The following is a 24,129-nucleotide window of genomic DNA, read 5'->3' on the forward strand; positions in this document are numbered from 1 at the left end:
TGTTTTATGTTAATGAATTGTGACCCGACGTGATTGACGTTTCTAACGAACGGCACATGCGCCGTCCGTGGACATATCCCAGTGTGCATTGCTCCAAAGTACGCCGCAAGGACTTATTGGTTTCGACGTGAACTTAAATTACGTCCAGCCCCATTCTCGGACGATTAACGCAACCGATGTAAAATTTTCAAAATTCGACGCGGGAACGACGTCCATACTTAACATTGGCTAGGCCAGCTTTTTGTTGGACTAACTTTACGCCTGAAAACGCCTTACGTAAACGGCGTATCTTTACTGCGACGGGCAAGCGTATGTTCGTGAATAGGCGTATCTCGCTGATTTACGCATTCTAGGCGTAAATCAGCGTTCACGCCCCTAGCGGCGGGCGGAACTAGACAGCTAAGATACGACGGCGCAGGCAGTGGTATCTTAGCTACATTTAAGTGTATCTCAATTTGAGAATACACTTAAATGTACGACGGCTTAGATTCAGTTATGACGGCGTATCTACTGATACGCCGGCTTAACTCTTTCTGAATCTAGCTAATAATTTTTATTAAATGTTAACCTGCAATTCCGGCCATATATTAGATTACTCAACATTTATGTAAAATACTAGCTCTTCCAGCAAAAATTCAGCAGCCTGAAGGTTTAACTGACTGGCATGTTAATATTAAATTGCAGGGATTTTAAAAATGATGTTCTATAATTTCAGATTTTTGGAATAATAAATATATGCTATGGTTATTTAGTAAAAATACATTTATTCTTCAGAGACCCGAAATGTTGATCCATGAAATGTAAACCAATCTTTTTAAATGTGTTGTTTTTTTTGTAGACCTCAAAAGGAAAAAAGAAATCTTCAATGCAAGAAACTGAAGATAAGAGTAGTAATGATGACGCTGACACAGAGAAGGGATCAGTGGAGAAAGAAGAAAACATACCACAAAATGCACAAAATAAAAAAAATGACAGTATGGCTGTCAGGGAAACTAAGGATCACAAGGAAGCACGTAGTGACAAAGGAAGAGATCAAGAGGCAAGCCAGCCTAGAAAAGAAAGCAAGCCAGAGGAAGTCCATGATGACATGGAGGAGACAGAAGATCAGTCGGGGATAGGTGACAAAAAAGAGGAGGCTTCTAAAGCACCAGAGGATGAAAAGGAAGACAGTTATTATGACACTGGCAGAGAAGAAAAATCATATAGATCAGAAGATTCTAAAAGTGACCAAGAGGAAGATGATGATAAAGAAGCGAAAAAAGAGGATAAGGAATCACATCATGGAGACTACAATTCAGATAAAGATTAAAAAAATATTCTGAATACAGTCATCTCTTGCTGTGAATGGTCATATTTTATTGCCCCCACCCCCCAAGTACAGCCCACCAGGCAACATACTTACCTTCCAACCCAATAACATTTGCTGTGCATCCCTACCCAGTACCACACAACTTTTATACTGCACATTCGCACTGCAGCCTTGTTCTTTCCGGTGGGACAGTTATGCCGCGTACACACGATCATTTTTCGGCATTAAAAAAAATGTTGTTTTCCAACTTCATCATTAAAAACGACGTTGCCCACACACCATTGTTTTTAAAAAATGATTAAAAAAGCACGGTGACGTACAACACGTACGACGGCACTCTAAAGGGGAAGTTCTATTCGCCTTTGGGCTGCTTTAGCTGATTCCGTGTAAGTAAAAGATGATTTGCGCTTTTCTGTCTGTTACAGCGTAACTACCGTTCCATTATGAACGGTAGTTTTACCTGAATGAGCACTCCTGTCTCATAACTTGCTTCTGAGCATGCGCAGGTTTAAAACGTCGTTTTAGCCCCCACACGATCATTTTTTACAACCCGAAAAACAAATTTTTTTTTAAACCACGTTAAAAAATGCAGCATGTTCGAAAAAAAATGTTGTCGTTTTTCGTTTTTCAGAAGCCGAAAAACGATGTGAAGCCCACACACGATCATTTTAAATGACATTTTTAAAAACGTCGGGGTTTTTTTCGTGCCGAAAAATGATCGTGTGTACGCCGCATCATACTTAGAAGGAATGTTAAAAGTCACGAAACACAACTGTCCTATATGAATGCGTTCATTGTGCACATGTGCAGTATGAAGAGGGGCCTATGGGAGGTTCTCTTTGACTGCAAACCTTGCTGGATCAGGAAGAGAAGTATGTTAATAGATAGCCTGCACTCAGGGGGTGTCGGGGAATTAATTAAAGGTCAATTTTAAACTATGGGAGTTATTTACGAAAGGAAAATCCACTTTTTCACTACAAGTGCAAAGTACAAGTGCACTTGAAATTGCACTGAAAGTGCAATTGAAGTGCAGTCTCTGTAAATCTGAGGGGTAGATTTGAAATGAGGGGAAGCTCTGCTGATTTTATCATCCAATCATGTGCAAGCTAAAATGCTGTTTTTTATTTTCCTTGCATGTCGCCCCTCGGATCTACAGCGACTGCACTTTGCACCTGTAGTGCAAAGTGGATTTACCTTTCATAAATAACCCCATATATGTAGTATTTAGTAAGTTGTTGAATCTACCATCAGGAGATATAATCACAAAAAAAGACAAAGAATAACTGTGAAGGATTGTATTGGACCAACAATTAATTTCATGCAAATCATATCTAACTGCAAACAGTGACACATACCTAGTGCTGCCTATAATAATGGGATACAATGAGCATTTAAGCTGCAATATCTGTTATACATTTAGACCATATGCACCAGGGCAGGGCTGGGAACCTAGGCAGGGGTCTCCAAACTGCGGCCCGAGGGCCAGATGCGGCCCTTTGCTAGCATTTATCCGTCCCTCTGGGCTTTATTCCTCCCACTGATATGAGGCACTATTCTTCCCCCTGACTCCAACAAGGGGGCACTTTTTCTTCCACTGATACCAATGATGAGATACAATTACTCCTACTAATAGGGGCACTACTCTTTATCCTACTGATCGCAAACTATGAGGCCACATTTATTCTCACCAATGCTGGGCCCGGGGCTTTTTATGCCCCCGCTGGCCACAATCCGGCCCTCCTAAAGGTTGAAGAACAATAAACTGGCCCTTTGTTTGAAAAGTTTGGAGACCCCTGGCCTAGGGCACAATGAACTAGCCAATTGTATGGTAAAGAAACTGTACAAAGCAAAGTGTGCCATGGTGCTGCACTGATTGAGGGGCTTGGTGAAAGATTACTGTTCCTTCCGGAAGAATTCCCTCTACTAGATGTTGTGATTGCAGGTCTGAAAGTCCAAGGTATCTTATTTGTACTGGCCCACAGTGAAAATACCCCCCTGTTTCCCAGCCCAGTCCTCCTAATGTTATGCACTAGGACTTTGAATGAATGCTGGAACAATGAATAAATGAACTGTTCTGCACAATAATTGGGTATCAGTGTCATTTCTAAGTCTGCACTGAAAACATCTGTAAGAAGAATGGTTGACGGTCAAAGGTGCTTCTACCACTTCTTTAGATATATTGGTTATGTTTCAAAGGAAAAATTCCAGAATACTGCATTTATTATTTGTGGACTTACCACCTTCCTACTACTGCATTGTAAAGATAATGGCAGTGAGATGGACATCTATTACCGGTGTGCCATTTATGAAACAGGACTGTAAAAAATAAGGCTCGGGCGGCCAGTGTGTCCGTTAAATGCCTGTGGTAAAACTCATATTATACAGCTTGCATTACAGACAAAAATCACAGAGCCAATCCTAATGGATTTGTGCCTTGTGATTGCTCTGATGGTCATTCACAGAAATTACAAATGTAAATACAGCCTGTCTTTACATCCGAATGCCTACGTCTTCCTCCTCTGTTGCTGATCCTCCTGATCTTGATCATTCTTCTGCAGCACATCACCTTTCCTGCATGGTTCTATGAGTCAAGCTGCTCCCGCTGACCATTGAAAAAGGGGGGCACACTGATCAGCATGGTGAGGGATAATTATCACTACTGAGCACAGCAAGAGGGCACACAAGGGGCATATGGACTAAAAGAGCACACTGATTACTGGGGAAAACGTCACTGACTGCCAATGTTAGGGGGCAAACTCCACTGACCACCCAAATTTTAAGCGACACTCACCACCAACATAAGGGGTACTCCTGACCACTAAAAAAAAACAACAAGCCGTTCTGTGCATTACATAGTCCTCATCCTTGCACTGACTGCTACAGGTATAAGCCATGTGTGGGCAGGTGCAGCAGCAGAAAACACTCAAAGTCCAGTTGCAGAAAACAGAACTGTATTGAAAGTGAGGTTCAACAATAGACAACAAGCATGGCGGGAAGGCACCGGACCGAGAACACTTACTGGATTTAATAGCGATGAGCAGTACCAGAAGGTCTCTGGTGTGCCGATAGCATCTGTCTCAAGGGGCGAACTGTGGTTTGGCTGGACCGAACCTAAGCAGGGAGGCTTCCAGGTACAATGCTGCATCCCTGCACTTTTCCTACTTGTCTGGAGCCTTTCCCTGGCATCAAGCGCTGTCCCTGACAGACGGGTGAGCTGTCCTTACTCTAGCCACATGCAAAATTCTCACCAAACCAGGGAGCCAGTCTCAAATAGACTCTGCACGATCCAAGATGGCCACCAAAATCACACAGGGTACCAGCATCCAATTAAATGTTGTCTCTCTGTGACCAAGGAAACCATAGAAGAGCTAGGTTCCTTTTGACTTCCTCCTCCAACTGCACTGCTGCTGCAAATGAGCGCCAGCTGCAGTGGAGAAAATGGACTGCACATGCCTACACTTCCCCACTTCCCATTTGACAGATACTGATTTCGGCATCACTAAATAATAAAGAACAACATGATACTTCAATAAACATGGTTAAGGTAATGGCAACAACCTTTCAAACAACATAATCAGAATACAAGCTGCCTACGGTTAGACTACATGGGGTGGCGGGCTTCAGTGGCCTCTGTGGAGTCATCTTGTGACCCCTTGATAAAATTTCCCAAAGTGTGGGGACCCTTAACAGTAAAATTATTTTCGTAGTGTAGGTTGTCCGCATTCAAGGCAAGACAAGTAATTTGCGCCCCTAACCCACAGACATTTAGTGCTCCCTGAGACCCTTCCACTCATACAGTATTAAAACCCCCTATTTTAGGATGTATCTCTCTTTCTATTTGTTCTCCTTTCTTTCCCTTTTATCTCTCTTTATGCTAATTTCTCGTTTTTTTCCCCCATCCCTCTCTCTAGCCATCTTTCTTATTATTACGCTCCCTTTTTCTTTGTTGCTCCCCCTCTTTTCCTCTCCATTTCAAGTATTCTCTATTTTTATTCCTTCTCTTACTCCTTGGTGGGGGGGACGGGATGAGTGGCAGTGCTGGTGTGGAGTTGGGATCAGTGGCAGTGCTGGTGGGGGGGATGGGCTGAGTGCTGTGCAGTGCTGGGGGTAGTTCTGATCAGCCAACGTAGGGGCTCTTGATCAAGGTCATCTGCTGATCTGAGAACTGTAGTGGGGACTTTTAATGGCAACTATAATCACAGGTAGTGTTACTCACTGTGTCTCCGGCTTCACTGTGTCTCCGACTTTGTGGTGTCTCATAGCAGTGACACCTATGCCGAAATCAGGATAGGGTCTCCTCCAGCCCCTCCCACTTCACATTCCTCACCAGTCAGCCGACCTCTAATCTCTGCCCCCCAGCCATGCCGTGAACTGAATTGGCGGTTGCGAAGAGGCTGAGTGGGCAGCAGTGGGCTCCAGGAACAGACCAGCTGGGCGGCCACAGGCTCCAGGGGCAGACCTGCTGGGTGGCTGCAAAAAGACTGAGAGAGCAATGCGGGCTTCAGGAACAGCCCATGATTGGGTAACCCCCTGGCAAATCGTCATTCGACCCACAAGGGGGGTCCCGACCCCCAGGTTGAGAACCACTGACCTAGAGGCTGATTCCTTAGGAGAGTCTATACAGTCAGATAGGCCTGCAGGGGCTTCCATGGAGTCTGAGACCTCTCTATCTCAATCAGGTTTGGAAGAGCAATCGCCACTTAGCACATAAGGTCTGAATCATTTCTTGATGGGATTGGAACCCTCCCAGATCACTTCATATACTGTAAATGGTGGTAAAGGTACTTTCTTAACCCTATATGGAGTGTGCTTCCACTTGGGATCCAATTTACTGCCTATTTCACGTTTGATATTTTTTACCAACACCCCAGTCCAGGTGTTTGACTTGTCTCCATGCTTTGTTTTGTTGGGAAATCACTTTGAAAAACAACCCCATAGCATCTCTGCCCGTGGCCATCTTGAGTAATGGCAAATGATTCATATAACATTTACTTCCTGGAATCCATCTGCCCTTAGCCCGGGTATGAGTGCAGGAGAGTGTGCTTAGCTGAGAAAACCCCTCCTCCCCTTCTGAAGACTCCTGGGGTGCATGACATCATTTGCCTAGGCAAAAAAACAGGGAGTAGCTGAAAAAAAAAAAAAAGTTAAAAACAAGTAAATATGATATACTTCCTTATCTATTTACTAACTAGCAGCATGTGCAGGGGGGGGGGGCAAACACATGCTTCTAAAAAAAAAAAAAATCCTATTGGAATCCATGCACCCAGCATGTAGATTAGGGGCCTTGGCTAATGTATTAGAGGGGTGGTGCCCCTAATGGAGCATTAAAAATAATCAGTGCTGATTGGGAGAGATAATCAAAGACCCGTACACACGATACGAAAATTGCAAGTAAAATTTCGTCCAACCAACGATCTGCCGATTTTCGGATCGTTAGTATGGAGCTTTTTGACAGATTACGATTTTTCGTCAGACAAATGCTGAATTGTGTCTGGAACACAAGCTCTGATTTTTGTTTAATTCATTCGGTGTGTCCGAAAAAAATCGTAACAGCAAGACTACGCATGCTCAGAAACAAAAGAATACATACAAAACTATTCAACACATGACTTCACTTCTGAAGTTGAATTCTGTCATACGAGAATTTTCATATGGTGAGTAACCTCTTTACTTTCGACATGAGACTGGCATGCAACAAAAGATGGATGGCAGCTTGTCCGAAAATCTGATCGTGTGTACGAGGCTTTAGTCTCTCGCGAAACCTGTAGCATATGCTCTCTCTCTCTCTCTGATAATAATTTCCTCCAACATGTAATGGGTTTGCTGACAGTGATCTCCAGCATTACATATACTGGGCATTAGGCTGCCCCTATATCTCTTAGGCTGCATTCACACCTTTGCGTAGGTGATTTGCGGCGACATAAAATAGGCGTTTTGTCCCACGATTTGCGGCGACAAAACACGCCGTTTTTAGCCTTGTTTTTTTGCTGGAGGGGTGATTTTAACATTGTCGGCAATGCGCGAACGCCGAAGCCGCCCGAAAAAAAGGATCCGGGACTTGTTTTGAGCTTCAGGCGTTTCGGCGTGGAGATGTGAACCATCTCCATAGCCGACAATGTAAAATCACCCCTCCAGCGTATTGCAGGCTGTAATCGCGGCGGGCGTCTGGCGTGAAAACGCCTAGGTGTGAATGCAGCCTTAAAGCGGAGGTTCACCCTCAGAGAGCACATTTTCCCCTTAGATTCCTGCTCGTTTTGTCTAGGGGAATCGGCAAATTGTTTTAAAATATGATCCGTACTTACCGTTTACGAGATGCATTCTCTCCGTCGCTTCCGGGTATGGGCTGCGGGAATGGGCGTTCCTTCTTGATTGACAGTCTTCCGAGAGGCTTCCGACGGTCGCATCCATCGCGTCACGATTTTCCGAAAGAAGCCGAACGTCGGTGCGCAGGCGCAGTATAGAGCCGCACCGACGTTCGGCTTCTTTCGGCTACGAGTGACGCGATGGATGCGACCGTCGGAAGCCTCTCGGAAGACTGTCAATCAAGAAGGAACGCCCGCTCCCAAAGACCCATACCCGGAAGCGACGGAAGAAGATGCATCTCGAAAACGGGTAAGTACGGATCATATTTTAAAACAAATAGCCAATTCCCCTAGACAAAACGAGCAGGAAGCAAAGGGGGAAAAAAAAAAGGAATTGGTTGAACTCCCGCTTTAAAGTAGCACTAAAGTCCAAAATATTATTTTTCATATTGGATAGAGAGGAATTGTTAGACTCTTCTTTCTGTTTGCCATTGAGGAGACATCTCTTTACTTCCTGTCCCCATTGGAAGATTTCCCTTAGCATAATTTGTTCCAGAAGAATGCTTGTAATCTAAAGCACTCGTATATCAAAGCAAGTTTCCCCATAGGAATTAATGGAAACTCAGATAATCCGTTCCGGTGGCACTGCTAGTGTATGCAGTACCGCATGTAACCAGAGTTGGGGGGGCGGAGACATTCGGAAAAACTTGGAGCCACTCGGAGAGACTCAGGAATGGAGTCACCAGCGCCCCCCACCTCTGACCTAGAGGCTTGAAGACAACGCTCGCAAACCGAGTCAGGATTTTTTTTTAAATAATAGCTTGTATTGCAAAACGCTCGTAAACCGCGTTACTCGCAATCCGGGGTATTACTGTATTCTTTTACTTTAATTTTCTGGGATTGTGTTAAACAACACAAACAGAGAGGGTTAATCTCCCTATCTGTGGCACAGGTAGCAATACAAATGACAGGTCTCCCCCCTACTCTAGGCAAAAAGTAAAAAAAAAAAAGGAAAGAAAAAAGAGAGGTTTTACTTTTTTAAATTGAAAACCACTGTATTGGAGGTGTTTTAATTCACCATATAAGCCAGTATGGATGCAAAGATAACTGGGAACCTTCAAGCTTCATACGTCCACCTAGAATGCAGCAAACATCCTCCTATTCTACTGCTCTGTTTTGCCATCCGGAACTAGTAAGCGTCGCACTATGTTTCCGGCCGGTGAGCGATCTATGTAACACGCATCCTCCCTGAGCGCTTTTGCAGCTGATACCGCTGCACCCCGGCGTGTATGAAGCCCCGGAACCGGTGTTACATATCGGAGGGTGAGGCTATCACCGGTGCTCACCAGTATACTTTACGTTTGGCAGTTCCGGAGGCGCGCATCTTTCTGGTGGGCGCGCCTCCTTCCAGCCGTGTCACCCAGCTACAAACATGAACTTGGATCGTTTACGAAAGAGAGTGCGGCAGTATATAGAGCAGGTGAGAACACGTGACCGGCCGTGCATCACGTGATATGGAGGTGCCTCCTGCTAGGGTGGGTGCCGACTCACACTGCTGGTCCTGGAAATGTACCTCTTCCTCCCATGTGAGGGCTGACCTGTGCCTTTTGTAACCTGACATGTGCTGATCAGGAATTCCATACAATGTATTCACTTGTGTCACATGCAGAATGATTCTGGGGCAAGGAGTGCAATACAGGCACCATTCACATCTGTAGTGTAAACATTGGATTCACATGCATCTGTGGTGTAAACATTGGATTCACATGCATCTGTGGTGTAAACATTGGATTCACATCTGTGGTGTAAACATTGGATTCACATGCATCTGTGGTGTAAACATTGGATTCACATGCATCTGTGGTGTAAACATTGGATTCACATCTGTGGTGTAAACATTGGATTCACATGCATCTGTGGCGGAAACATTGGATTCACATGCATCTGTGGCGGAAACATTGGGGTTTGTGTCAATTATCAATGTGGCTCACCCTGAACATGGGCACTCTTGGCCCATTGACGGTCTTTGTATTGATGACACTTTAACACACACACACACACCAAAACGTTATAACCACTGAGACCCAGTTCACACCTGAGTGTGTTGAAATCACAGCAGAACACGGCTGCAGTGCTATTATTGCACCCCAAAACGCAGATGCTATTTTGCTGTGATTGTCCTATGACAAATCACAACAAAACATGCTAAGCCAAATGTGCCTGGCTCAGTGCCAACATTTTGGTACATGAGCTTCTTTGGCGTGTTTTTGGAGTGGAGCGGGGCCCATTCACAACGAACGGTGTTGCCCCAAAAATGCACCACAAAATTGTGGAGAAAAAACCCCTGCAGCTGCCAGCATCATCCCAGTATTGTGTGTTTTTTCCCAGCTGGGGGGGTCAGTTCTCCTGTAAAAGCAATCCTAGCAGCTAATTACCCGCTTGGTTGCTTTTACAAGCAGCGGGAGGGGATGTCCCCCCCCCCCCCCGAGTACTGCCATCTGGCCATAGAGCTGATTGGAGAGCAGGGATGAGCTCCGGCGTGTTCGCACAGTCCACGTGCAGAGCCCGCCAGAAAGTCTGCACGGTGCTGCGCTAATCACAGGCAGGGAGACATTGTCCTGATGCTCGGCTGCAGAGATCGGGAAATGTCGCCCTGCCTGTAAATAGCGCAGCACCGTGCAGACTTCCTGGCGGGCTCTGCACGTGGACTGTGCGAACACGCCGGAGCTCATCCCTATTGGAGAGCAGAACGGCTCCGATCAGCTCTCTGGTCTAGGAAACCAGAAGCAATGAACATCTTTATCACTTCCAGTTTTGCCAGCTGTAAACAAACCCTTAGTGGTTTGAAAAAAGCATCAGATCACATCGATCTTGGTATGATCTGAAGCTCTGAATGGCAGAGGAGAGGAGTAAAGAGTACCTGTCACTGCCTTTTGCTATCACAAGGGATGTTTGCTAGAGATAAACTGATATATTATCCAAATTAGGCCGATATTTTCCTCCTCCCTTCTCCACACTCAGCGGCTCTGGCAGCATCAAGCGCCGCGCTGAGTGTGAAACTGACAAGTAACAGAGAGGAGCTGGAAGCTCGGGACCCGGCCGGGGTGGGTGGGATCCAGCAGCTATATTACACCGTATGTGGCCCTGCCCCCTTTTCTAAAGCAGCCCAATTATTGGCTGGTGTAATTTAGCCCACCCCTGGCATCAAGCCGACAGCTCCTCTCCCTCTCATCTCTGTTAGTTTCACATAGTTACAGTTACACTCAGCTTAGTGTGAAACCTGCCAGTGCCATCTGTCAGTGCCATCGCCAATCGGTGCCACCCGCCAGTGCCATCTTTCAGTTCCAAACCAGTGCCATCTGTACTGAGGACATCAAGTATGTGCTAGAGTGACAGGAGTAAGCAGGAAGGAGTGGAGTGGGTGATTTTTTTTTTAAATCGGCCATCAACCTCCCCAATTTCTAAATATCGGCCAGAGAAAAACCCATATCGGTCTACCTCTAATGTTTACATTGTGCTAACAACAAAAGAGATCAAACCTTTTTTAAAGGGACAGTGTAAAAATTAATCAAAGAAAATTTTTTTTTTAAAAGTGCCCCTGCGCGCTCCCCCTTATGTTTTTACTTGGTGCTTTAGAAACTCAAGCGTCGGCTTGTTTACTAGGGTACAAAACCTGTTGTGCATCATGTGTAACAGTTTGATGTTTGCATTGGATAACACTTGGTTGCTTTTTTGTGTCTTGCAGCAACAGTACCAGAGTGCCTTGTTTTGGGCAGATAAGGTAGCTTCACTATCTCATGGTAAGAACTCTTGTTATCTATCGCCACAATAAAACTGTTTTGCTGTGATAGAAAATGTTTTATCTTGTCTGTGATCATCTGCAAATTTGACGGTGCTTTGTTCATGGGCTTTCTTTAACCATTTTGAAGTCCTTTTTTTCTGTTTCCACCCTTGAGGCTCGGTTCACACAGCTGCGATGCGAGAACCCGTGCAAATCCAGTAAGGGTTCCCCCATCACATGTGACCCACTGGCGGTTAACACTGCCCTATGCAAACCCCTGGGAGTGTCAATAGAAAATGAATGACACCCCCATCGCTTTGCTTATCGCAGTGCAAACTTTCAATTCGGACTGGAAATAGATTGCATGCGTGTGTGTATATATGTATACATGTGTGTATATATGTGTGTTTTTTTTTTAGATAGAATGGAGAGGGGTTAGAACATCTGTTTTTATTGTCACCTTTGCCCCCATTAGGGGGCCGTTATCATTAAAACTAAAAGAAAATCCCATATTTTGGGTTGTTCCCAGAAAGGTAATAGAAGGGAAATCATCCAACGGTTACAATAATACTGGTTACCCCCGTTACAACCAAGGATTGAAGGATTTCCTGTTAATTCTCGTTTTGGCTATGAGACAGGAAGTCCCCAATGGGACACATGGCTAAAAAAAAAATTAACAGGTTATAATTAGGGTTGTCCAGATACCGATACTAGTATCGGTATCGGGACCGATACCGAGTATTTGCGGGAGTACTCGTACTCGCGCAAATGCTCCCGATACCTAAATAGAATACTTTTTTTGTATTTATCAACATGTTCTATGAAAATTCTTTGAGTTTTTTACTACTGCGTGACAAGCAAATAAAACATTTTTATTCATTTTTACTCATTTTTATTCTTTTATAATGTCTTGAGTTAGAGTTCTTCATAATTCTAAAGAAAATATCCTTAGTCTGTATTGTGGTTTGAAAACTGTCACATGACATTTAAAAAAAGTATCGGTATTCGGTATCGGCGACTACATGAAAAAAAGTATCGGTACTTGTACTCGGTCCTAAAAAAGTGGTATCGGGACAACCCTAGTTATAATCCTCCCTTACTCTATCCAAAATGGAGAAAAAAAAGTTGTGCCTATAGTTCTACAGTAACTTAGTAACTGAACTGGATACGTACGTTCACCGGCCACTTTATTGGATACACCTTGCTAGTACCGGGTTGGATCCCCTTTTGCATTCAGAACTGCCTTAATTCTTCATTAATTCTCAGAGACTTTGATCCATATTGACATGATAGCATCACGTAGTTGCTACAGATTTGTGGGTTACACTTCCATGACGTGAGTCTCCCATTCCACCACATCCCAAAGGTGCTCTATTGGATTGAGATCTGGTGACTGTGGAGGCCATTGGAGTACAGTGAACTCATTGTCATGTTCAAGAAACCAGTGGTGAGATGATTTGAGCTTTGTGACATGGTGCATTATCCTGCTGGAAGGAGCCATCAGAAGATGGGTACACTGTAGTCATAAAGGGATGGACATGGTCAGCAACAATACTCAGGTAGGCCGTGGTGTTTACACAATGCTCAATTGGTACTAAGGTGCCCAACGTGTGCCAAGAAAATATCCCTCACACCATTACACCACCAGCCTGAACTGTTGATACAAGGCAGGATGGATCCATGCTTTCATGTTGTTGTCATTTTGAATGTCGCAGCTGAAACCAAGACTGATCAAACCAGACAAAGTTTTCCAATCTTCTATTTTCCAATTTTGGTGAGTCTGTGCGAATTGTAGCCTCAGTTTCCTGTTCTTAGCTGACAGGAGTGGCACCCGGTGTGGTCTTCTGCTGCTGTAGCTCATCTGCTTCAAGGGTCAATGTGTTGTGCATTCAGAGATGGTATTCTACAGACCTTCGTTGTAGAGCGGCAGGATTCTGGCCACGATTTTGTTTCGAATAAAGGTCACAATTCTCGGTGTAACATCATCTTTCACATTATACAAATAAAATGGGCTAACTTTACTGTTTAGTTTTTTATTAATTAATTAAAATGTGTTTTTCCCCCCAAACAATTGTGCTTGAAAGACCGCTGCACAAATACAGTGTATAATATTGCCATTTTATTCTCTAGGGTGCTAAAAAAATTATACATAATGTTTGGGGGGGGGGGGGGGGTGTTTCTATGACATTTTCTAGCAAATACAGATTTTTACTACAACAAGTGTCAGAAAAAGGTTTAGTCTTTAACCACTTGCCAACGGCCGCACGCAGATGTACGTCGACACAATGGCACGGGTAGGTACATTGGCGTACCTGTAAGTCCCTTTAAATTTGCCGCCCAGCGGACGCGCACCTGCCACGTGCCTCATGAGCGCCCTCAGCGTGCCTCGTGAACGTGCTTGCGGGTCCCGGGCGGCCCGCGAATGTGGTCGGTAAAGGCAGAACAGGGGGATGCCTTTGTAAACAAGGCATTCCCCTATTCTGCCTAGTGACACTGTCACTGATGGCTGTACCCTGTGATCGGGAACGGTCACCAGTGACGTGTCACGTGTAGCCACAGACCCTAACAGTAGGCATCACTCCCTAGTACTGACTTAACCCCTGCAGCGCCACCTGGTGGTTAACCCCTTCACTGCCAGTGTCATTTTTTTACAGTAATCAGTGCATTTTTATAGCACTGATCATTGTAAAAATGACAATGGTCTCAAAAATGTGTCAAAAGTTTCCGATGTGTCCGCCAGTCACAATAAAAATCGCTGATCGCTGCCATTACTAGTAAAAAAAAAAAATATATATTAATAAAAATGCCATAAAACTACCCCCTATTTTGTAGATGCTATAACTTTTGCGCAAACCAATCAATAAACGCTTATTGCGGTTTTTTTTTCTTTTTTTTTGTTTTCTTTTTTAGACAGCTGTGATTAGAGAACACTGCATAGAATTGGGAACATTTTTGTTAAAGGGCTTGTAAACCCTCCATGTTTTTTCACCTTAATGCATCCTATGCATTAAGGTGAAAAAACTTCTGGCAGTCACTGGCCCCCCAGGTTTTACTTACCTGAGCCCTTAGTAACTTTAGTAACCTATTCATCCAATTTGCAATAGCAGGAGAATGTGAATGGCTCTCTATGGAGCTGGTTCACATATCTCCGATGTGAATTTGCACAGGAGCCCTGTGTGTCCTTTGGTCAGTTTCAGGTCCGAATTCGGCCCAAAATTTGGACTGAAATGAGACCTGAAACGGTGAACCAGGACGTACAGGACCCCTGCTGGGAACCGAGCCTTAATTGATCTCGATTCAACCCTCCCCCCCACGATCTTAGTCCAGCATTTCCCTGATTCTATGTAACAAGTGCAGAGCCCTCAGAGCTGTAAAAAAAAAACAACATTCTCAGCACTGGAAGATAAAGAGAAACATAGTAACATTTCATTCTTTTAGATCAAAGGGAAGAACTTTGGTCTGTAGATGAGGGCAGTTTAACCACTTAAAGACTAAGCCTTTTTTTCTGACACTTGTTGCTTACGAGTGAAAATCTGTTTTTTTCCTCCTAGAAAATAACTTGGGACCCCCAAACATTTATATATACTTTTTAGCAGAGACCCTAGAGAATAAAATGGTGGTTCTTGCGATATTTTATGTGAACGGGTGTCTTTTTTTAAAAAAAATTTTTTTTCTGTGGAGCTTTTGATTATGCAATGGGGTAAAATCCTGCAAATTTTTTAATGAAAAAAGCTTTTCTTTTCTTTTCCAGAGGAACCACAGGATGTTTATTGGTTGGCACAATGTCTGTATCTGACTGCTCAGTATCACAGAGCTTCACATGCTTTACGGTCACGAAAATTGGATAAGGTAGGTAATAGCTAGTTTATTGCTTGAATTATCACTGTGTAAATGGATTGGACAATGTGCTACTTAGTTGAGAAACATGGCTCAGCTGTACTTTTATTTATTTTTATGTATTGGCATGATTTAAAGTTGTATTGGTATGTATGTATGTGTGTGTGTGTGTGTGTATATATATTCTAGCATTTAAAAAGGCAAAAATGATTACATATACAGTTCTAGTATATTTTTTCATTTGGTGTAAGGGGGGGAGGCATCAGGGTAGAGCTTGGCAAGTCTCAATTGGCACCATTTACTGACAAGACAAAACGTTATCATTTGCCTTGGTAAGAGTAGTTTGGAGGATACCCTTGTGCACCGTAATAGACCACCTAGACCAGTCCTCCATATCTATTTCTGCTCCCAGATCTGTTTCCCATGTAACTAAGGTATATTTCTCAGGGGTGTGGAAAGGAAAAGGTACATTATAGATACGCCCCTTCTTAAACTGGCATCCCTCATGCACTTGTTCTAAAAAAGTGTCCTCACCGTAACATAATCTGTATTCTCCTTGAGGGAATTCAAAAAGTTGAGTATTTGGCTGAGGTGGAATGTTTCTAGCGAGGGCATCCTTATGCCTCGTACACACGACCGTTTTTTCCGACGGGAAAACTGCTTTGAGAGCTATTTGTCGGGTGTCCCGGCCGTGTGTATGCTCCATCGCAGTTTTTCAGACGGGAAAACTGCCGGACAAAAAAAGAGAGCAGGATCTCTTTTTTCCCATCAGGAAAAAATCCTGGTGGGAAAACCGTTCGTCTGCAAAAAAAACACGCATGCTCAGAATTGGGGTTGTCCCGATACCAGTATCGGTATCAGGACCTATACTGAGCATTTGCGGGAGTACTTGTACTCCCGCAAATGCCCCCGATGCCAGATCCGATACTAACGCTGCCATGCCGCTGCATACCGCAACGCCGCCTAGTTAATCAGCGTGCAGGGAACATTACAGCTTTCATTTGAATAGCTGTCTGTTCCCCGCCACGTATAGACACTCCCCCTTGCTCGGGATTGAACGGGTGATCTGTCTATCAAAGTGCAGATCACCCGTCCAATTCCAAGCAGGGGGAGTGTCTATGCGCGGCAGGGAACACACAGCTATTCAAATGAAAGCTGTAATGTTCCCCGCACGCTGATTAACTAGGCGGCGGCATCTAGGTATGGGGAGACATGGCTGCATATGTGGGGAGACATGGCTGTATATGTGGGGGGACATGGCTGTATATGTGGGGGGACATGGCTGTATATGTGGGGGGACATGGCTGTATATGTGGGGGGACATGGCTGTATATGTGGGGGGACATGGCTGTATATGTGGGGGGACATGGCTGTATATGTGGGGGGACATGGCTGCATCTGTGGACACATTTAAAGAAAAGTATTGGTATTCGGTATCGACGAGTACTTGAAAAAAAGTATCGGTACTTGTACTCGGTCCTAAAAAAGTGGTATCGGGACAACCCTACTCAGAATCAAGTATGAGATGGGAGCGCTCTTTCTGGTAAAACTAGCGTTCGTAATGGAGATATACCATTCAGCTGAAAAGCGTGAATCGTCTCTCACCAAACTTTTACTAACACGAGGATCAGCAAAAGCAGCCCAAAGGGTGGCACCGTTGGAATGGAACTTCCCCTTTATAGTGCCATTGTACGTGTTGTACGTCACCGCGCTTTGGACGGGCGGACTTTTGTCTGAGCGTGTGTATGCAAGGCAGGCTGAAAGGAATTCTGTCGGTAAAACCACCGTTTTTTTTTTTTTTATCCGACGGAAAAACCGGTCGTGTGTACTAGGCATAAGAGTTTGGAGGAAGTCCTATATACTGGTCTTATCTGTCTGTAGTTAAGAAAGTGCTGTATTCTGTACAGACCCTTGTTAATCCACCATGAGAAACGGTAATGGGAGAGTCCCAGGGGAACAATAGTTTGTTGAAAAGAGGAGCCACTGGCATATGTGTAAACCTGAAAGAACACATTTGATTATCACTTTTTACAAGAAAACATAGGCCTATGTTTGTTTTTATTTCTTCTTTGAATGGTGCCAGAATAGACGTATGTTCATATGCAGTTTATCATTGAATTGATGATGGAATATTTAAATAAAGTTTTAATGTTGTTTATGTGCATTTACTTTTCATTATAGGTGTATGAAGCATGTCGTTATCTTGCAGCTCGATGTCATGTATGTAGAATCCTGCCTCTTATACTACGTAACCCTTAAAACAATGACTAGTATGAAACTGTACAAAATGATTTTACTGCAGAGTCGCATGTGTTTTGCAGTCCCCCATTATTGGTTTAACAGGTCGGGAAAACTAGTATATAACACAGTTTATATGGAAAACCTATTAACATTCACAGATCGTGTTCATTTATAAAAAGGATAGTGCTGAAATATGAATGCTGTAATGAAGAAAAGCAGATAGTGGTGCCTTTCCTAAAATGAAACTTTAGTCAGAAAATGAAGTCCTGCTAGATGACTTCAGATTGGCCCTATGCTAAGTCAAACATAAAAAATAAGTGTCTATACTGTTTAAAATCCAGTAACGCACTGTCTCACCCTGCTCTGCACATGCTCAGTTGCACTCCATTTTTAGGAATTTCTAGGCACTGCCAAGTTTGTAGAGGCAAATCTGCTGACAGCCTAAGACCCCTTTCACACTCAAGTAATTTTTCAGGAGCTTTAGCACTAAAAATAGCGCCTGAAAAATGTCTCATCTGCAGTCCCTGTGAAAGCCTGAGTTCTTTCACACTGGAGCGCTGCGCTGGCAAGGCGTCAAAAAAGTCCTGCAAGCAGTATCTTAGGGGTGCTTTAGAAGCGGTGTATACCCCTGCCTGTTGAAATCAATGGGCAGTGCCTGCAAAGCGCAGCAGCGCTTTGGGGGCTGTTTTAACACTTTATTGGGCCACTAGTGGGGGTTAAAAGCAATAGAGGACGAAAAGCGCCTCTAAAACTATGGTAAAGCGTTGTTAAAACTAGTGACGCTTTAATGCTGCCACAATGTCAGTGTGAAAGGGCTCTTAAAGTGGAATTATACCCTCTTTTCCTTAAAACCAAGGAAGCTGCTTCTGTTTAATCTGCAACTGCCATGATGCTGCACATGTGATCAGTTATGTCACCAGGCATTTGATGGTTTGACAGTTTGGTCAAGGAAACAAGCAAATGTGACAGTTGGCAATTCTGGCATTCCAGGAATGAAATCAATGGGTTTAATTTTTATGATTTACTGCTGTTCAGGTGTTCTGGGCTTCAGAAAAATGTCAGCCTCTGGCAAGTAGAAACAGGAGCAATGCTGGAGGCAATATACAGCACACACTGATTTTGGTAGCATAATTATTAATGTGGAATGTATGCTAAAGAGCATTCTTTTTATCATGTTGTTATGGATAAAGTTTTGCTTTACTTTGCCATGTTGTCTATTCTGTCAGTTATTGCAGGTTAAAAGAGACTACCCAGAGGTAGCTTGCAGTATTCGAGACAGTTAATGAATAGAAAGTTATATAGGTATTAGTGGTATTGTTTTTATTTTAAGTAGAGTAGTGGAAAGCCCATCCATCCCCTATCCAACTACCCTTGCCATAACTCAATGGTTGTGTCCAAGATGTAAAATTCTTATCACCACATACAGAGAATATCTAAGCTGTGTGTGATGTGGCTGATCTGAAAAGTGCTCCCAAACCTGTCCGCTGGGTCTCTAGACACGATGGATGTTATCGTCACTACTTACTAAGTGCAGGTGGTTCTCTGATGTTTTATTACTCCTGACTGTTGTGCTGATCCAGATGCTTCAGTACTTTCCCAGCCATTTACCTTGAACAAATATGAAGGTTAGGAGTTCTCACTTTATGTAATCTGCATGCTAGTGTTGGGTCAGTGTCTCAGAGTATTGAAGTCTGATGTAGTCAAGCAAGTAGCATTTTTACAATGTGGTTAGCAATCTTATGCCGCGTACACACCATCACTTTATGTGATGAAAAAAAATGACGTTTTTAAAAACGTCACTTTAATTGACCGTGTGTGGGGGAAAACGTCGTTTTATGTCTTGTAAAAAACGACCAAAAAAAATTGAAGCATGCTTCAATTTTATGTGTCGTTTTTCAAAAGTGCACTTTTTACTTCACAGAAATTGACCGTGTGTAGCAAAAAACGTCGTTTTCTAAGACGTTTTTTCATCCACGCATGCCCAGAAGCAAGCTTCAATGGTAAAACGTGGTGGAACGTAACCTCACTTTGCAAGATCATTGTGAGAAAACGATGGTGTGTAGGCAACTTCGTCTTTGAAAATTGAAGTTTCAAAAACGTCATTTTTTACTTCACAGAAAGTGTCGTATTTTTTCATCACATAAAGTGATGGTGTGTACGCGGCATTAGACTCTCTGCACATCTCCTTTAATCAAGATGTTCTAGGTCAACTAAGTTGCAATTTTCATGCTGACTTTTTAAGTCACTAGCAATAAAATAGGCTTGTCATCTCCAGATTTGAGGTGAGAAAATCCCTGAGGTTTGTGGGCTCTGATGAAGAGGTTCTAGCGTGTGTGTAGACGGGTGCTTCACCGAACTGTTGGCTGGAACCGAAGACAATCGGAGTGAAAGAACATCACCAGCACGCTACGAATGTCCAAAAATGTGTCAAAAGCTTTAAAGTGTTTCGTAAAGGCTTGTTTTATTTTTTTTTAAATAACAAACATATGATACTTCCCTCCACTATGCAGCTCGTTTTGCACAGAGTGACCCCGATCCTTGACTTGTGGGGTCCCTTGTGGCTCTTGCGGCTCCTCCCCACATCAGATGACCCCCTAGGAGAAGCGCTCTCCAGGGGGGTTACCTTGCGGGCGCACTCCCGAGTCCAACATTTGCATTTATAGACACAAATGCTGGACTCGGCCCCGGCGCCGTGCCATTGGATTTGATTGACAACAGCGGGAGCCAATGGGTGCGCTGCTATCAATCACAATCAAGAGTCGGGACCCTGTGGAGAGAGGGACATCGCGTCCCCACCGAGGGAAATACGGGGCTCAAGTAAGTAAAACCGGGGCAAGGCTAGGGGGGCCGGTCACTGCCAGGTGTTTTTTTACCTTCACACATAGGATGCATTAAGGTGAAAAAACACGAGGATTTACAACCCCTTTAATCAGCGATCACATTGTTGCAGCAGAAGCACTTTTTCGAGCCTCTCGGGACCCTTCATCAAGCATTTTTACCGTTGCATGCCTGATGAAGGGGTGGTGTGGGTCTACTGAAACGTTCTGCTGTAACGATATGATTGCTGATTAAAGCTTTTAAAACATTTTTGGACATCCATAGTGTGCTGGTGACTTTCTTTTGCACTACTGGGAGGATGGCTTTATGGCATTCATATCCTTGCTATCATGTCTTTGAAATGAACTGCTACGCAGCTACAAGTATAATACTGAATACTCTAACCAGCACCACTTCTTTGAGAAGGACTCTGAAGCTAGTTAGTAGCTAACATCTGATTGTTGGTGCATGAGAAACAGGCCCTTTACTTGTCATTACAGTGAGTGTAGTGCTGGAGATTCTTTTTAAGATGCTTATAATGAAGCATTTTGAGGCATAAAGGAATTTCAAAAAACATATTTTATTTTGTTTTATTTTTTTCTCTAGAACATTAGAAATGTTTTCATACTCATAATTTAACATGGTCTCTTTTTTATTATTTCTTTTCAAGTATGCAGCAAAAGAGTACCAGCAGGCTCTCGATATCCTAGATATGGAGGAGCCCATCAGTAAAAAGCTGTTCGATAAGAATACAAAAGAAGAAAAGATCTTAAGGGATATTTCTGGAGAATGGCAAATATCACAGTCCTCGGTAAAATCTGAGTTGATAATCTTATTAGTCTGTGACAATGGTTATTGTATTTGTATCGTTAACCCTGCTGCTGGCAATTGTATTCAGTCAGCTGTGACACTTATGGTTGCTTGAATACCCAAACAGTGACTGCATCTGACAGGATGCTGACCCTGTTCAGCCAACAGTTTGCAAATCTCATAAACCCATATTTTTTATTCACAATAGAAAACCGAAACCATATCAAATGTTTAAACTGTTAACCAATTTAAAGCGGAGGTCCACCCCAAATGGACACTTACCTGTCCAGCACGCCCGTGATGTCGGCAGACGAGGCCGAGCAATCGCCCATCTCTCGGATGTTGCCACCGCCATCCTTGGTGCGGCTTAACTGCCCGGTTCCCCACTGCGCAAGCAGCGCGCCGTCACTGGTCCCCGCTCTCTCCTGGGACCAGTATGTTTCCCAGGAGGTGGGGGGGGGGGGGAGTGGCGTGACTCCCACGGGAAAAGCCGCCTTTTTCAAAAACCGAAGTGGGTGCAGATACCTGTCTTAGACAGGTATCTGCACCCCCCTGAAAGGTGCCAAGTGTGACACCGGAGGGGGGGAGGGTTCCGAAAAGCAGAAGTTCCATTTTTGGGTGGAACTCCGCTTTAAGGAAAAAAACTGGTAATTTTTTTAAATTGATGGCAGCAGCAAGTCTCAAAATTGTGACAGGGCCATGTTTACCACTGTGTAGCCTCCCCTCTTTTATTTACCACTTGCCGCCCGCCAATGACAAATTGACGTCGGCAAAGTGGTTGTAGAATCCTGACGGGACGTCATATGACGTCCTCAGGATTCTGAGCCGCTGTGTGCCTCCGGGGGCGCGCATCGCGGCGATCGTTGTTGCAAAGATCAAGGTAAAGAGTCTTTCACGGAGACTCTTTACCACGTGATCAGCCATGTCCAATCACGGCTGATCACACCCCCCCCCCCCCCCGAGGATGCCCACTGGACCACCAGGGATGGCCATATAGACCACCAGGGATAAAAAAAAAATGGATGCCACCCTAGACCACCAGGGATGAGGAGGACACACAAAATGGATGCCAATCAGTGCCTACAATGGGCATCACTGATTGGCAGTGATTGGCATCCATTTGTACAACACATACAATAGTGCCCATCCATGCCGCCTATCAGTGCCCATCCATGCCGCCTATCAGTGCCCATCCGTGCCGCCTATCAGTGCCCATCCGTGCCGCCTATCAGTGCCCATCCGTGCCGCCTATCAGTGCCCCTCCGTGCCACCCATCAGTGCCGCATATTAGTGCCCATCAATGCCACCACATCAGTGCCACCTCATCGGTGCCCATTAGTGAAAGAAAGCTCTATTTGTGGGTACAAAATGATAACAGCGCCGAAAGCTAAAAATTGGTCTAGGCGGGAAGGTGTATAAGTGCCCTGTATGGAAGTGGTTAACACTCTGTAAACCTCTGGCAACCGTGGAGACCAGTTTCTAAAAAAAAATTCACAATGATTCTTTTATTTTTTTAATTTTTGTACATACTGTCACCAGTGCAGTACAGCGACATCATATGACTGGTGTGGCTGTGATCAGGAACACTGATATTAGTGATGGTACGTTTTTAATACAAAAAAGTAATTTTAAATCTGTCATCCTCTGTGTCCTGTGGACACGGCAAGTGACAGGTTGCGGCGCGTTCTGGGGAAGATGTCCTATGACACTATGACATCCTCCCAAAACTAGAACAGTCTCGCCCAACTATCATTTGACTATACGCCGGACAGGAACTGGTTAATCTCTATGAATTAAACCTTTTAAAATTTATATTGAAGAGTATAATAGTCTACAGAGTTCTCACATGGCTAACATTACTGCTTTTTTTTTTTCCTGGGGTTTTCAGTTTTATTTATTTATTCTTATTAATATTATTTTGTAGATAAAGAGCTCCATTTGCTTGTTGCGTGGGAAGATATATGATGCCTTGGATAACAGAATGCTGGCAACTTACAGCTACAAAGAGGCCTTGAAGTTTGATGTTTACTGCTTTGAAGCGTTTGACCTTTTAACAGCACACCATATGCTAACGGCACAAGAAGGTTAGGATTTTTCATAATAACCCCTAATTCATGACTAGAATGCACTTCCATTTTTATGAAGATGAGGAGCTAGATTAGAAGTAGTTTTAGTTGTCTAACTGCACTAGTGCTAACTACTACAATTAAGCATTATAGCAAATACTTATACTTAGTAAGTATAGGTATATTTTCATATGAAATGCAGTGTTATAATTTTGCCTGATCTGTTTGAAACATTGTAATTAATTGATGATTATTAAGAATTTACAGTATATTGCATTAGGAAGCCCCTGTTGGTTGAAGCCTACCTTCTAAAAGGAGGGGCAAGTGATGAGTTAATAGAGGGAGTAAATGTACAGTACAGAGGTGGGTTAGACTTTTCTGAAGAAAGGAGTTCTCAATGATTGCCTAAGAGTCGCACTAGGGCGACACGACTTCCAGCACGACTTTCAGAGGCGACTCCGACACGACGTGAGCATGAACCACAGGGCGATCTGGGGCGATTTACAACACGACTTGAAGTCGTCTCCAGGACAGGAGACTTTCCAGTGGCCAATCAAACAACAATCAGCTCTGTGGGAGGGAGGGGAAGGGAGAGGTTTGCCTGAGAAATGTATGTTATCTTCCTGGAAAGTCGCTTCAGTTAAGGCAGTGATCATTCTTGGATCAGACTTGGAGGCGACTTCCATTGAAATCAATGGGTACAAATCGCCTACAAGTCGGATTGAAGTAGTACAGGAACTTCTTTTGAAGTCGGAGCCACTCGAGTCGTGTGTATTAATACCGCTCCCATTCACTTGCATTGTTTTTCTCGACAGCGCGACTTGGGACGACTTGAGGCGACTTCAAGTCGGATCCCAAGTCGCCCTAGTGTGAACCGGCTCTAAAGGTGTACAGAATCGGAGGTAGCTAGAAAGATTGGGGTTGGGAGTTCCATAGTGAGGGAGAAGTTCCAGAGAATTCTTGGAG

General features: G+C 43.9%; 2 protein-coding genes across 3 annotated transcripts in view; both read left to right on the top strand.

The window, feature by feature from the left end:
• Window positions 1–1,316, top strand: part of CFAP97D2 (CFAP97 domain containing 2) — a 36,254-nt gene extending 34,938 nt beyond the window's left edge. For both annotated transcript variants that reach the window (XM_040336375.1, XM_040336374.1), the window contains one exon: window positions 839–1,316. In XM_040336375.1, the coding sequence (XP_040192309.1) occupies window positions 839–1,309 (471 nt within the window). In that variant the 3' untranslated portion in view covers window positions 1,310–1,316. The remainder of the gene's footprint in view (window positions 1–838) is intronic.
• A 7,504-nt stretch (window positions 1,317–8,820) lies between these two features.
• The window catches only part of CDC16 (cell division cycle 16), a 47,362-nt gene continuing 32,053 nt past the window's right edge, over window positions 8,821–24,129 (top strand). The window contains exons 1-6 of the mRNA XM_040336376.1: window positions 8,821–9,091; window positions 11,357–11,411; window positions 15,144–15,241; window positions 17,411–17,449; window positions 20,958–21,098; window positions 23,022–23,181. Of these exons, the coding sequence (XP_040192310.1) occupies window positions 9,044–9,091; window positions 11,357–11,411; window positions 15,144–15,241; window positions 17,411–17,449; window positions 20,958–21,098; window positions 23,022–23,181 (541 nt within the window). The 5' untranslated portion in view covers window positions 8,821–9,043. The remainder of the gene's footprint in view (window positions 9,092–11,356; window positions 11,412–15,143; window positions 15,242–17,410; window positions 17,450–20,957; window positions 21,099–23,021; window positions 23,182–24,129) is intronic.

Source organism: Rana temporaria, chromosome 2 (genome assembly GCF_905171775.1).
Source record: "Rana temporaria chromosome 2, aRanTem1.1, whole genome shotgun sequence".
In the NCBI taxonomy this organism is placed as follows: Eukaryota; Metazoa; Chordata; class Amphibia; order Anura; family Ranidae; genus Rana; species Rana temporaria.